The sequence below is a fragment of the Capsicum annuum genome, chromosome 6 (assembly GCF_002878395.1).
Source record: "Capsicum annuum cultivar UCD-10X-F1 chromosome 6, UCD10Xv1.1, whole genome shotgun sequence".
NCBI lineage: Eukaryota > Viridiplantae > Streptophyta > Magnoliopsida > Solanales > Solanaceae > Capsicum > Capsicum annuum.
In genome coordinates, this window is record NC_061116.1 from 146,111,733 (window position 1) to 146,128,401 (window position 16,669).

At 31.0% G+C, this 16,669-nt stretch overlaps 1 protein-coding gene across 1 annotated transcript; it reads left to right on the top strand.

The window, feature by feature from the left end:
* The first annotated feature begins 9,531 nt into the window (after nt 1-9,531).
* Nucleotides 9,532-10,773, top strand: LOC107874173. Its single transcript, XM_016721027.2, has 2 exons — nt 9,532-10,015; nt 10,181-10,773. Exons 1-2 carry the CDS (start codon nt 9,532-9,534, stop codon nt 10,771-10,773), a joined length of 1,077 nt encoding a protein of 358 aa, XP_016576513.2.
* The last annotated feature ends 5,896 nt before the right edge of the window (nt 10,774-16,669 follow it).

The window sequence follows — 16,669 nt, forward strand, 5'->3', positions numbered from 1 at the left end:
TATTGATGACTTTAGCAAATTTACATGGCTATTTCCTATGAGTTCCAAAAATGAAGTTTATACAATATTTTTACGGTTTAAAACTCAAGTCAAGAAGTTCTTTGAGAGTCATATAAAAGTGGTACAATCTGATTGGGGTGGCGAATATAGAAAATTATCCAGCTTTTTTGCTTGAGAGGGGATTGTTCATCACTTATCTTGTCCCTTCTGTGAATAATAATCAAGTTTAAACCTTTTCAGGCGACAACTAAGATTTTGTTTTTTTATGTTAGTTGTTATTATTTTAATTTTATGAGTATTTTCTTATTGGATAAACCAAAACCAAACCATTAAGGACCAAAAATCGATAAAAAAAAATATCTTATTAGTTGGTTACTGGTTTTGCATATTGAAAAATTTAAAATCGATAAACCGAACCAATAACAATAAAATTGAACCGAACCGACCGATGCACACCTCTAATTCTAATTTAAATGACATTGATATAATTTCGACAATAAGTCAAATATTTTATATCTTTTAATTTTTTCAAGCTTTTAATTATTGTGATTTACAAAAAAAATTCATATTTTTTGAAATATATAACAAATTAAAAAAATAATACTAATATATTATAATGGATGAAAAAGGAAGGGAAGGGAAAAAAACAATGAAGTTGTGTCAAAGCAGACATATTAACCTTTAAATTCTTTTAGTTGTTAACTATTATAATTTATAGTATTTTTTCTTATGTATTTTCTTGATATATATAAAATATTAAATAATTTTTTAGTTATTTAAGTTGTTATTGTAATTTATAATATTTTTTATATAATTTTTAAATAATATATATTACTCTGCTTGTTCAAAATTTTGTGGCATTGATAGTCAATTATACTTTTTAAATAATTTATTTTTTAATTATTATGATTTATCAAACTTTTTTTTCTATTCTAATTTAAGTGGCACAATGCTTAGATAACCATAGTAGTTAATTAGAGGTGATATCGTAAAATCATGATTGATGCAGCAAAACATACATGTCTCAAATGACATATATAATAACTAATTAGAAGTAATATAACAAAAGTACTAGAAGAAAATACTTGTGAAAAAAATTAAGTGGGCCTCATATAAATCGTCAAGTTAATTTAACATTAAATATTATTAATTCTGTTTATACTTAGATGACTTTAAATAATTTTTTAATACTTAGATGAATTTTAAAATTTAATACTTAGATGACTTATAATAATTAACTAAGGGCAATATAGTAAAATGATGTTTGAAGCAGGCGAAGCAGACATGTCATAAATGTCTATTTTAATTTTTCATTAAATATTATTAATTTTTTAATATGTAAATGACATATAATAATTAATTAGGGTGATATAGCATAATCAGGGAGCAAGCAGTTGAATGGTCCGCAAGAAGGACGACGGGAAGGTGCTGAAACTGTGTCTTAACTAACTAGAAGCGATATAACAAAATTACTATAAAAAATACTTGTGAAAAAATTTAAGCGGACCTCATATAAGACGCCAAGCTAATTTAACATTAAATATTATTAATTTTTTAATACTTAGATGACTTTATAATAATTTGTTAATGTTAATTTTTTAATACTTAGATGACTTATAATAATAAATTAGGGGCGATATAGTCAAATCATGGTTGAAGTCGCTCAAGCGGACATGTCATAAATGTCTATTTTACTTTTTATTAAATCTTATTAATTTTTAATACATAAATGACCTATAATAATTAATTAGAGGTGATATAGTAATACCATAGAGCAAACAATTGAATGGTCGGCAAGGAGGACGATGGGAAACTGCTGAAACTGTATAATTTTTTAATACTTAGTTACTTTAAAATAATTTTTTTAATGTTAATTTTTTAATACTTAGATGACTTATAATAATTAATTAATTACGATATAATAAAATTACGGTTGAAGCAGCCGGAGCAGACATGTCATAAATGCCTATTTTACTTTTTTATTAAAATATTATTAATTTTTTAATACATAAATAACATATAATAATTAATTATGGGTCATATAGTAAAATCATTGAGCAAACAATTGAATGGTCTGCAAGGAGGACGACGGAAAGTTGTTGAAACTATGGCTTATAACTAATTATAAGTGATATAACAAAATTACTATAAAAAATACTTGTGAAAAAAAATTAAGTGGGCTTCATATAAGACACCAAGTTAATTTAGCATTAAATATTATTAATTTTTTAATAATTAGATGACTTTATAATAATTTTTTAATACTTAGATGCCTTAAAATAATTAATTAGGGGCGATATAGTAAAATTACGGTTGAAGTAGCTGAAGCAGAGATGTCATAATGTCTATTTTACTTTTTATTAAATATTATTAATTTTTTAATACATAAAGGATATATAATAATTAATTAGGGATGATATAGTAAAATTACGGAGAAAGCAACTGAAGGGTCGACAAGGAAGAGAACGAAAAGCTGTTGAAACTGTGGCTTATTAATATGGAGAATAAATGACATATAATAATTAATTAGAGGTGATATAGTAAAATCATGGAGCAAACAGCTGAATGGTCGGCAAGGAGGACGATGAGAAGCTGCTGAAAATGTATAATTTTTTAATACTTAGATGACTTTAAAATAACTTTTTAAATATTAATTTTTTAATATTTAGATAACTTATAAAAGTTAATTACTTGCGATATAGAACAATTACAGTTGAAGCAGGTGAAGGAGTCATGTCATAAATGACTATTTTACTTTTTTATTAAATATTATTAATTTTTTAATACATAAATGACATATAATAATTAATTAGGGGTAATATAGTAAAATCACGGGGCAAGCAACTAAATGTTCCGCCTGAAACTGTGACTTATAACTAATTAGAAGTGATATAACAAAATTACTATAAAAAATATTTGTGAAAAAAAATTGAGTGAGCCTCATATAAGACATCAAGTTAATTTAGCATTAAATATTATTAATTTTTTAATAATTAGATGACTTTATAATAATTTTTTAATACTTAAATGCCTTATAATAATTAATTAGGGGCAATACAGTAAAATTACGATTGAAGCGATACAGTAAAATTACGATTGAAGTAACTGAAGCAGACATATCATAATATCTATTTTTTATTTTTTATTAAATATTATTATTATTTTCAATACATAAATGATATATAATAATTAATTAAGAATGATATAGTAAAATCACAGAGCAAACAGCTAAATAGTCGACAAAGAGGACGACGGAAAGCTATTGAAACTGTGGCTTATTAATAAGGAGAAACAGCTAAATAGTCGACAAAGAGGACGACGGAAAGCTATTGAAACTATGGCTTATTAATAAGGAGAAAGTGAGTTCGTATATTAATACACATAGTTGTCCATATTTTTGTGAATTTAAAATATATTATACTCATATTGATCTGAGTGAAATATAAATGATATAACTCAATAAAAATATGAATTAAATGATTTGACTTTCACGAAATGACAAATTTTATATTTAGTAAAAATTTAACTAAATTTTTTATTTTACCTATAATGAATTATTTACAGTTAAAGGATAATTCCTTCTTAATTAATGCAAAGATTAAAAGCTCTTGTAACTCTTTGTAATAAAAATGTGTAAACTTCCCTAAGTCATAAGAGTTTATAGGATGGAGAGTTACTACATAAATATTATACATTCATTCAAATGAATGTTTCTTGTAAATGTAACTTTGTGAATGAAGAGACATTCATAAGTCTTGAAAGTACTAGTCATTATGACTTTGTCATTAATTTAAGAGTAATGTTACATTATGTACAACTCTGTTTGTCTTCATTCACTCTTTTGAAGTATGTAACATAAATAATATACCTATTTAAGGATTATCATTGAGAACTAAAGATGTAAGAAAACATAGAAAATAATACACTCTCTCCCCTTCATCAATTCTCTCCCTTAATCTTGGCTTCCTATTCTTTGACAACGTTTGGGTAATTGGTTTGGGCAACCTCCAAACTTCCAGCCACAAGTGCACGTATTTGGAAGTAGCTGTGGAACCTTGGGGAGCGACCGACTAGAAAGATTTACACCGAAATCGGGCCGAAATAGCTTTTAGGACAGTGGCTTGTCACGACACTGTATTTGTGACTATTCTCATATTATTAATAATTTTAGTTCTAAAATCAATATTATAGCATTTTTCCAATAATAGCTTCCAAAATCTTTCTTTTACTCTTAAACTTCGTACTTTGTACAATACCTTCACATATTTTTAGATAAAGCTAAAAAGTACTATAAAGGATTACCTATTAACTACTCTTAAAAGACATTATTATGTAAATTTGCGCCATTAATAAATAAAAGTTATTTTTTTTGGCATTTAACTTAAATAATGTTATGTTTACCCTGAAACCCCAATTAGAATGATAAAATTCTTGAGATTGATACAAGTACACGAGTAAGCGTACCATCATATTTCCTTCTTGCACCTATCAAAGGTCTCTAACGGGTACAAAGTACAAACCACGAGAATGAAGAAATTTTTGGTAGAAAATGATTTTCTCTTAAATAATACTTATGATATTTAAATTGAAATTAGTTAAATCAGTGAATTACGAATACCATATGATAAAGAAAATGCAAATTGCAAATGTGCAATGGAGCGTGGTTGCACCTTTTTTTAAAACAGTTGATTCTAATGCGTGGTAGGTGAAGGGGGTTGTCCATCTTAATGCGTCTCTAATAATGCTAATAAGAATCATGAAAACAAAACACATGTTTCCAACTAGTAATATCCTAGGTTTAGGTACCCTGTCTCATCCATGGAAATGTTTACTTAATCAAACATATATATAATAGCTCATCATTTTCTGATTCTTGTTTTAACGAGACAAAACAACATTATTTAAAGAATCTCAAATTCACCTTTGTTTCGTGATGCAATATTTGCTTCTACAATTTGATGTAAAATTAGCTCTACTCATAAATAAAGCTTTAAGACACTTGAAACTTGCTTCTTAATTTGTATTTACGGATCATCATGTTATTAATTTTTTTTTTGGCAAAACAAATAAATTTAATTATTAGACAAATCAATGTTTGTGTCATTATTTCGTGTATATAAGCAATTAACTTACCATAAATGGTTAAGCAAATGCTCTTTTTTAATTCTTGTTACAAGAACAACAGTATACCTGTGTAATTCCACAAGCGGGGTCTGAGAAATTAGATTGTAAGCACACGTTATCCCTACTTTGTGGGGTACAAACATTGTTTTCACTAGACGTTTGGCTCAAAAGAACAGTTTTTGCTCTTTTTTTTTCTTGTTGAGAGTAACAAGAAATGACAGTCCGGATAATTTACAAAAGCTTTTTGCATCTAATTAGCTACTTACAAACACTATATCTGTTGTTAAGCCAACTCAATTCCATGCACCAGCAGTTATGCAGAACTAATGAAAAAATTGATGCCAACCACATAAAAAGTTTGTGGGCAAGATTACACAAAAAAAAAAAAAGTCTTAGCCTGATTATAAATGACCCTGTTAATATGAGAATGGAAAAGGTTCAAGTATGCCTTCCTGCAACGTGAAATTTAGCGGATTTGTTCTCCAATAGTGTTAAAACAATAATGATTTTAGTATAAGAAATTCAAAATAAAACTTGCTTGGCTTAGAGGCACATTAATATAATTTTTGAAGACAGTTGAAGTCTCTCCCACGAGCAAACGGAAGAATTAATAACAACTCTACCTTTGGGATTCAACTAAGTCACTAAACTAGTAACATTCAAAAAAGTTGTTAAGATACATGTGATTTTGATGATTGACAAAACTCACGAGAGAATCTGATCCTCACCAAATATGTTGCTTCTAGAATTTGTTTGATTTCTCCGAGTCAACTGTGTGAGAACCCGGTCCTCAGGGGGATCCTTTTTGTATGGACAGGATTCATATTATAGATGTACTCATAACCTTGTTAACTGGTAACTTCTGAAAGGAATTTTTCCTGGTTCAACATATGTACTTTAGGTGGTATGGAGACATAGAAGTACCGATTTGGTATATGGAACTTGTGCTCTTAATGATTGAAAAACTGCATGTAGGGACCGGGTCCCTAAAGGGCGTAAGTATGGGGTGAACTGTACAACTAGAAAGTCTTGTCCTATAACTATTTTGGCAGCATTTGCAGTTAGTTGGTGGCACGACAATAACTTTCTAATCTCGGCTAATGAGAAATATTCTCCGTTTTTCCTCTCATTTGCTTCATATGTATAGATCATTATGTGGGAGAAAAACCTAGCTTTTTGCACAATTAAAATTTTTCATCTTCTTGCAAAGCCATCCCAAAGTTCCAGCAAGACAAAGCTCCAACAACCAAGGGATCAATTTGCTACAACGAAATATGTCTTGAGGTCTAGGTTGCTGAGTCTGTGTATTTTTCTCTAACATAGTAAACCTACTACCTTTTTGAGAAGCTTGTATAGGTATCTTATTTCCTCTCTTATCTTGTAGATTTGAGTTGTGCGCTAGAATTAGCCATTGTAGTATTGGAGGCTACAGTTAACAATGGTAGTACCCTTTTGTGATAGAGTTAGCCTTGGTTGTCTTTGTAATAAAGTTATTGTAGAGAGTGCTTACAATAAAGTTATTGTAAGAATGAGGGATTAAGAGTTGAATTTATAGGTTACACGAGGTTGTAATCTGAAAGTTGCTCCTATTTTAGTGAAGTTGTTGAGAAATTTCACTGGGATAGGTCGTGGTTTTACTCCATTGAGTGAGGAGGTTTTCACATAAAACATCTTGTCTTCTTAACTTTTAGTTCTTTACTTTTGTTCTTCAATTTTTGTTCTTAGTCGTAGAAATTGGTGGGAACCAGATTCTCATTACTGCAGTAAGTTCATATTAAAAAAATTTTGTTATTAGCTGAAGAAATTGGTAAGGGACATGGTCCCTAATATCGAGGTGGACGCGTACACGCTGTCAATTGTTCTTCTATTCTTGAATTGGTGATCTCACCATTTGATCAATGTCTCTCAAATATTTTTCAATGGAAAAGTATTTTTGAGTGCTTATCTTTTCAAATGAAAGATATACTATTTATAGGATAAAAGTTTTATGTAAGAAAAGAGTATTAATTAAGTAATAGTTAATAGGTTCATGAATATTTTGAAATAAAAATATATCTTTCTTTCAAGAACCTAAAACGTAAAATTTAATGAAGAATGTACTGTCAAAGTCACATTCATGTTCTTTATAACTCAAAAAAAAAAGTTTAACCAATGCATTTGTTTCAAAATTAATTGAAACATTATTTATAGAAAATTTATCCCTTGTTTCAAGAAATTTTATTTTTAAAAAAATAAAATTCATTTGAGACATTAATCTAGCAACATGCATTAATAATGGTGTCTTTCAGACTAGAACCATTAGTTAGTGAAGATTTTCTAAATTATTGACTGCTTAGTGAATAAATCTTGAACTAAATGATTCATTGAATGAAGTATAAAAATACTCCATGCATTATTATTTTCTGGTGAAAATAAAAATTCTTTGACATCTTACGGTCATGTGTCTTGAATCCCTTTAGTTAAGTTCTTTGAGATTTTCCTGTTAAATTTGTATTGAAGCCTCCACTTTGCACTTAATGCGGTGAATTTATCAAGAGTAACTTTGTATACTATGACCAAAGAGTCTATAAATTTCATTAAGAGAAATTAATCCCCAAAGTATCGATAAATCTATCAAGAGTGTTCCTACACACTCCAATCGAAATCGGTGCATAGACTTTTTAAGAGAATATAATCTCATCTTCCTCTTTATTAGGAATACTTTTAAATCTATTAAGAGTGTTATTATTTACTCCAATCGAGATCAATTTTATAGATTTATTAAGAGAAAAGAATCTCAACTTATGTACATCTACTCACTCTCTAGCGATTTTTTTTATTGATTTACTTAAAAATTGTAACTTTACATGTTTTTCCCTTTGAACTCAAGATTACATCATTAGGTAGGGTTACCATAAGTACAATTAATTTTCAACAGGTTTTATTTCCATCCCATCACAAGTTTGTACCACTAATTTCTTGTCTAATCCTTTAGACAAAGAATATGCAAAATTGAGTCTGGACTGCACGTATTGAAGCGATATTATGCAATCCTTAAATAATCTTCTCACATGATTGTCTTTAAGACGAACTTGTCTTACTTTCTATTGAAACAAACACTTAAAGTCCAAAATATAACAGCTTTGCTATCACGATAGATAGTCAAAGATGATACTGGCTTATCCCATAATGGAATATCTATCAGCATACTTCGCAGCAAATTATCTTTTTCCCCAATTGAAGACATAACAATAAATTCTGACTCCATAATTAAGTAAATAATACATGTCAGCTTCTTTAATTTCCAAGATATTACTTCTCTAACCAAAGTGAAAATCCAAATAGTAATAGATTTAGAGTCATTCAGATCAAAATTTCAAGTAGCATCACTGTAGCCTTCAAGAACTGCTGAAAAGGTAGAATAATGCAGGCCAACATTAATTATACCCTTCAGAAACCTTAAAGAACAAATTAAAGCATTTCGATGTTCAACTCTAGGGCTAACAGTAAACTTGCAAAAAGTTTCTACTGCATAACTAATATCTAGCTTGGTATAATATATGGCATATATAAGGCCCTCAACAATTTAAGAATATATCAATTGATTAAGAATATCATCAGAATTTTGCATTAGTTTGATGCTAGGATGAAATAGTGTAGGAACATGTTGTTAAAGTTGTACAACATTTGCGTTGTTTTAATTTGACCAAGTTTGCAGTAGGCTATCTTTTAGCTTTAGTTGTTAGCTTGTTATTTTAAGTACGTTATTGTTTTCTAGGTATTTAGAGTTGTAGATAGCTGGTCCTAAAGTTTAGGAGAGTTTGGTTAGTGCTTTATTAGTGGTTTAGTAGGATTGTAAGTCAATGTAATTTGCAATTTTTTTTATTTAAAGGGTCATCAATAGGGAATAAAATAGTTATCGAGATTTCTCTGCAAAATATATCTTTCTCTTACGACTATAACTCTTTTTTATTAAACGTATTCCTTCTTTAAATTCTTCATTTGGTATCAAGGGAAAGGTTGTTCTTTGGGAAATCCCTTACTGTAGCATTTTGAGATTTTTACTGTTGACATAATGACAGATCTACAAGTTATCGGCGGAATGAAAAAGATCAACAATAGCAACTACAGTACATGGTCTACTTGCATAATGGCTTATATGCAAGGGCAAGATCTATGGAAGGTTGTGAACGGCAGTGATGTGACACAACCAGAAGTAGAAGATGCACATAACATATTGCGGAAGTGGAAGAAAAAAGCGGGAAATGCTATGTTTGCTTTGAAGATAACAACTGAAGAAGATGTGTTAGAGCACATATGAGATGCCACAAAGCAGGCTTGGGATACATTCGCTAAGCTATTTTAAAGAAAAACTATACGAGTCTCTACTTCTTAGAGAGCGAATTACTCTAGATAGGACAACACAACATGACAATTGAACAATACTTTCATAAGGTGAAGATGTTATGTCGAGAGATTTCAGAGTTAGATCCACAAGCTCCAATTGGAGATACAAGGATAAAGTGGATTATCATCCATGGTATAAAGCCTAAATATAAAGGCTTTATTATTGCTGTACAAGGATGGCAAAATCAGCCATCACTTGTGAAATTTGAGAATTTACTAGTAGGTCAGGAAGTCTTGGCTAAGCAAATGGGAGGAGCTTCACTGAAGGTTCAAGATGAAGAACTCTATGTCAATATAAGAAGCTGGAAATTCAAGAAGAATGGTGCCAGTGGACCTAAGAAGAACAACAATGAGGTGGAAGGTCGTCAAGGTAAAGGGAGCACTCGTGGAGGCAGTGGTTGGAATAATCAAAGTCATAGCAAAAAGTTTGAAGAAAAATGCTACAATTGTGAGAAGATGGGGCATATGGCTAGAGATTGCAGGTCAAAGAAAAAAATTGTGGAAAGTAATGCTGCCACTTTGTAAGTTAAAGAGGAATGGGATGTTGAAGCATTCTTTGTTGTAGAATAAGAGGAGTTAGCTCTTACAGTAACAACCTCTAAACAAATTGACTATGTGAAGGATTGGATTTTTGATTCTGGTTGCTTAAATCATATAACATGTGACATAGATAAGTTGCAAAATTTATCCATATATAAAAGGAATCGTGAGGTGGTGACAATCGATGACACAAAATTACCGATATCTCACATTGGTAAGGCTGTAGTGTCTCTACAGAATTGTATTGATCTAATGTCTCTTCAAAATGTTTATCATGTTCCATGTATGAAGAAAAATCTTCTTTCAGTGCTGCAACTAACATCTTCAGGTTTTTTTGTTCTCTTTGGTCTGAATGATGTAAGGTTATATCAACACCTGGAGATTAAAGAAGATCCAATGATGAAGGGACCAAGATTGAATTTCATCTGTGTAATATCGGCAGAAATATCATATGTAGACAAGGTAAGAAAAAATGACACTGCAGACTTATGGAACGTGCGATTGAGTCACGTTAACTACTCAAAGCTTAGTGTCATGATGGAAAAGTCAATGTTGAAGGGTCTCCCTAAAGTTCCAGTAAGGACAGATGTAATATGTGTAGGCTACCAGTATGGTAAAGCACATCAATTTCCATATGAGGAGTCAAACTACAAAGCCAAGGAACCATTAAAATTAATTCACTCTGATGTATTCAGACCGGTCAAGCAAGCATCTGTTAGTTGAATGAAATATATGCTAACCTTCATTGATGATTTTTCCAGGTATGTGTGGATTTATTTTTTAAAGGAAATGTCTGATAGATTTTCAAAGTTTAAAGAATTCAAAAAGGATACTGAAGCAGAAGTTGGTAGGAAAATACTTTGCCTATGAACTGACAACGGTGGGGAATATACATTATACGAATTTTCTAACTTCTTTCGGGAGTGTCAAATACACCAGAAGTTCACATGTCCAAACACTCTATAACAAAATGACGTAGCAGAAAGAAAGAACCAACATCTAGCAGAAATTTGTCAGAGCATGCCTCACGCAAAAAAAGTTTCTGGACAATTTTAGGAAAAAGCTATAAAGACTGCAACTTATGTGATTAATAGACTTCCTCAACAAAGGTTATGCTTTCTTTCACCTTTTAAAAAGTCGTGGAATATGAAACCTTCAATTAGCTATTTTTATGTTTTTGGGTGTGTATGTTATTTATTTGTACCTAATAATTTACGTATCAAGATAGACAAGAAGGTTGTTAGGTATATCTTTATAGGGTGTGACAGTCAACGAAAAGGGTGGTGATGTTGTGATCCAACAACAGAAAAGTTTTACACTTCTTAAGATGTGGTATTTGATGAAGCTTCTTCATGGTGGTCTTCAAATAAAGAATCGCTTCCAGATTCAGATGTTCTCAAAGATGCGTTGGACTCCTCTTATATCCAATTTAGTCTAGATGAAACTAAAGGTGAAACTAACAAAGATAATACTAAAGAAGACGTGACTCAAAGTCCTTATCAAACTGGTTTGCACCAACAACGAGGTGAAAAAGATGATATAAATGGAGAAAACACACCACCTTTACTTAGAAGGTCAACAAGGATCAAAAGCAGAATCTCAAATATGCCAAAGATGCCCTAGTAGAAGAAGAAAATAAAAAATAACCAGAGACTTTTGAGAAAGAAATCTAGAATTTGAAGTGGATTAAAGCTATGGAGTAGGAAATTATTGTGCTAGAACAAAATCAAACTCGGGAGCTCATAATAAATCAAAGGGATGTCAAACCTATTTATTCTAAATAGATTTATAAGATAAAAGATACACAGCTGGATCAATTGAAAGGAATAAAGCTCGTCTTATAACTTGGGATTTTTCTTAGCAATATGGACTAAATTATGATGAAATATTTAGTACAGTGGCAAAGCTTACTATGGTCAGGGTTCTACTTGCACTTGCAGCTAGTAAAGATTGGAATATGATAGATGGACATAAAGAATGCTTTTTTGCACGGAGAGTTGGATCGGGAGATCTGCATATGTCAACCAATGGGTTTTCAAAGTCAAGATCATCCGAATTATGTTCGTAATCTTCGAAAGGTGCTATATGAATTAAAACAATATCGAAGGGCATGGTATGGTAAGATTTCTGAATTTCTTACTCATAGTGATTATTCAGTTGCACCAGTAGATTCGAGCTTGTTTATGAAAATTGCTGATAGAAAATAGCTATTGCGCTAGTATATGTGGATGATCTAATCTTAACAGGAGATTGTGAAGAAAAAATTCTCTCAACTAAGAAGAATTTGTCAGTCCTCTTCCAGCTGAAGAAACTCGGATAGCTCAATTATTTTCTTAGCTTGGAGGTTGATCGCAGTGAAGAAGGAATTTGTTTGCATCAAAGAAAATATTCCAAAGATCTCTTGAAGAAGTTTGGGATGTTCAATTGCAAACCAGTCTCAGCACCACTAGAGCAAAATTCTAAGATGTGTTCTTATGAAGGAAAAGACTTGGAAGATGCAATAATATATCGATAATTGGTGGGTAGTTTGTTCTCATGAAGGGAAAGACTTAGAAGATGCAATAATGTATTGGAAATTGGTTGGTAGTTTGATCTACTTAACTTTAACAAGAATCAATATCTCTTACCCAGTTGGTGTTATGAGTTGTTACATGCAAAATCCAAAGAAGTCTCATTTGGAAGGAGTTCGACGAATCTTGAGATATGTGAAAAGTACACTTAGCTATGGTATATTGTATAGAAAGGTGAAGATTGCAAGTTATTTAGTTATTATGATGCTGACTATGCAGGAGATCATGATACCCGACCCTCAACTATTGGATATTTCTTTATGCTTATATCGGGAGTAGTCTCATGGTGCAACAAAAGGAAACGAACTGTGTCTTTATAAACAACAGAAGTGGAATACCAGGCAGTAGTAGTTGCAGCTTAAGAAAGTACATGGCTTATACAATTTATGAAGGACTTACAATAATTGGTGGACTATGTAATGCCTTTGTACTATGATAATCAGTCAGCAATTTACTTGGCTGAAATCTAGTGTTTCACGCAAGGACTAGGCATGTGGAGATACATTACCATTTTATTAGGGAAAAATTCTTGCAAAGAGAGATTTCTTTGGAGCATACTAAAACAAATGTCAAATTGCAGACTTATTCACAAAAGGTCGAAGTGTCAGCAAGTTGGAAAATTTTTCCCAGCATTTAGGCATGGTTAAGACAGGGAGATGATGTCGAGAAGGGGTGTTAAAATTGAACAACATCAACATTTTTTAAATTTGACCAAGTCTACAGTAAGATATATTTTATCTTTAGTTGTTAGGTTGTTATTTTAAGTACGTTATTTCTTTCCTAGTATTTAGAGTTGCAAATAGTTGGTCCTAAAGTTTAGGAGAGTTTGGTTAGTACTTTGTTAATGGTTTAATAGGATTGTAAGTCTATGTAATTTGAATTTTTTTTTATTTCAAGGGTCATCAACAAGGAATAAATAGTTATTCAATTTTCTCTACAAAATATATCTTTCTCTTATGACTATTCCTTCATTAAAGTTCTTCACTGGCTTGTCGTTAATATGACAGACCTCTTCATAACTTTCTTAGTATAACTTGATTGAGTAAGAGTCAAATTATTTGTTGATCTTACAATTTTGAACTTCTCCAAGATCTTTCATTTTAAACCGAGAAGCAAGAAATCATTTTGTTTCTTTGACTCTTTCAATATCAGTTTCAAAGATCAATATATCATCTACATAAAGACATAATATAACGTCAAAATTTTCTTGAAATTTCCTAAATATGTAGATATCTCCATCATTGATTAAGTATCTATTAGAAATTATATCTTTTCTATATTTCTCATGACATTGCTTTGGAGCTTGTTTTAATTCATAAAGAGATTTAAGAAACTTATAAACTTTATGTTCTTGATCAGGAATGACAAATTCTTCTCGTTGTTTAATGTAAACTTCTTCGTCTAAATCTCCACTTAGAAATGCGGTCTTTATATCCATATGATGAATCGGAAATGTAGTCTTCATATCCATATGATGAATCATAAGACCATGAATTATTGCTAAAGCAATCAAGAAATGAATAGAGGTCAACCAAGCTACAGGTACAAAAGTATCAAAATAATCAATATCTTTCAATTGAGTAAAACTTTTAGCTACCACTTGAGCTTTGTACTTATCTAAAGAATTATCTAATTTTATTTTCTTCCTAAAAATTCATCTAAAACCAATTGATTTACATCCAGGAGGATGATCTAATAAAATTTATGTACTATTTAACAGAACAGAATGCATTTCATCATCAATAGCTTCACGCCAAAAAGAAGCATCATTTGAAGAAATAACTTTCAGGATTTTTTTCAACCAGATAAGTTGGAAAATTAGGTCCAAAATCTTTTGATTTGGCTGATCTTGAACTATGTTTTGGTTGATTTTCTTTGAAGAGCTAAATTATTTTTCTTTTAAGAGGAAAAATAGAAGAATTTTCATCTTGTTCAAAAGAAATTTTTTTCTTGAGAAATACATGCTAAAAAAAGTTATCATGTAAAGATTTAATAATTATGTGAGGGCTTGGATATCAAGATTTAAAAATCTATAAGCTGTATTGATTTGTGAATAACTAATAAACACACAATCTATTCCTCTATAGCCAATCTTAGTCAAATGTTGATCTGATAATCTGACATGGGCCAAGCAACCCTACACTTTAAAATAAGGCCAAGCACATCAATAGGCACACTTTGACACCTAAAGTGGGTGTTGTTAATTTTAAACACCTAAGGTAGCCATCAACTGTGTCACTTTGTCACTTTTTGTCCTATTGGAAAATATCATGAAAATCACACACCGAAGGTGTGTTGAAGGACCATTGTTGCTGATGTAGCATCCTATTTGCCCCCTTAACGGTAATATTCTCTCATTCCTTTATATATCCATATTCTTTCTCATTCACAACTCTAAATTTAGCCCTAAATTTTTAATTTTTTGCTCTTATTCTTCATCTACTTTTCTCTTTTCAAATTCTGAAAATTATCATATTTGATTTCTTACTCCAACAAAATTAAATCTTTTTTTTTTCATAGTTTTAAACTTAACCTGACAATGTCAAGCACGTCTTTCATGACTTTTTGTGATAAGATTGCTGATATTGTAAGTGTGATCATGAAGCCTTATTCAAAATTTCTTGAACTCAACAAAATTCTGGCCATATATTTTTTATTTGTAAAATTTTAAAGATAATATTATTTCATTTAGTTAATTGATTAATTATTGAATTGTAACTGATTTTATAATTGTGGCCTTGATTTAAAAAAATTAAGTTGATGTGATTACTTTATTTGGTATGAAGAACGACCACCCTCATAAGTAAATCAGGTGATTTGGGGTTTGTTGAAGAAAGTCAAGTCCTTTAAAGAGAAATAAAATCGAGCAAGAAAATACTATATTATTAGTGTCATTGCTATTGATTTGGTGTTGTAGGGCATATGGACATTAAAGCCTAATTGCTGAACTTTTTATGGTGTCATAGCTATTGATTTGATGTAATAATCTTTTTTCATGGTGGTTTAGGTGTACTATTTTGATGTGTATTTGGCTGGTATTTAGGTGTAGTTTTTAATGTAATCGAGGCCCGGTAACATTTCTTATATTTGACAAAATAAACTATTTATTTTGGCTTTAAACATTTGTAGCATTATAATCAATGATTTACAGTAAAAGATGCTGTCAAAGTAGACAAGCAACACAACAAAGTAGCACAAAAACAACTTCTTAAACATGTTCAATATTGAGCTCAAAATAATACCAACTACAACTTCATAAATATACTCCAAATTGAGCCCAAACAAACACAAATACAATTTTATAAATATGCTTCAAACTGAGCCTAAACTAACACCAAAAACAACTTTACAAATATGCTCCAAATTGAGCCCTAACTAACAAAAAAAATCAACATACAATCCTAGCTCCATAGTGAGCTCAAAGTTCGCATAACTGTATTAACTAGCTTTAAAATCTAAGCAACTAATATTTACTTTAATGCATTATTAGTAGATTCTAAGCAGCAACATACACTAATTGTTTGTTTGGTACTCCACATTATAGAACAAAATTAGAACTCATGATCAAAACCTCCTCCTCCTCCTCCCTCCTCCTCCTCCCTCCTCCTTCCTCCTCCCTCCTCCTCCTCCTCCCCCTCCTCCTCCTCCTCCTTCCTCCTCCCTCCTCCTCCCTCCTCCTCCTCCTCCTCCACACTCCTCCCTCACACTCCTCCCTTCTCCTCCCTCCTTCTCCTCTCCCTTCTCCTCCTCCTCAACATACACTAATTGTTTGTTTGGTACTCCAAATTATAGAACAAAATTAGAACACATCATCAAAACCTCCTCCTCCTCCTCCTCCTCCTCCTTCTCCTCCTCCTCCCTCTCTTCCCTCCCTCTCCTCCCTCCTCTTCCTCCTCCTCCTCCTCCTCAACATACACTAATTGTTTGTTTGGTACTCCACATTATAGAACAAAATTAGAACACATCATCAAAAGGAAAATTATGAGATAAAAAATATAATCGTCGCATGGAGAGTAGGGTTGTAAACAATAATTTTAAAACATTCCCTC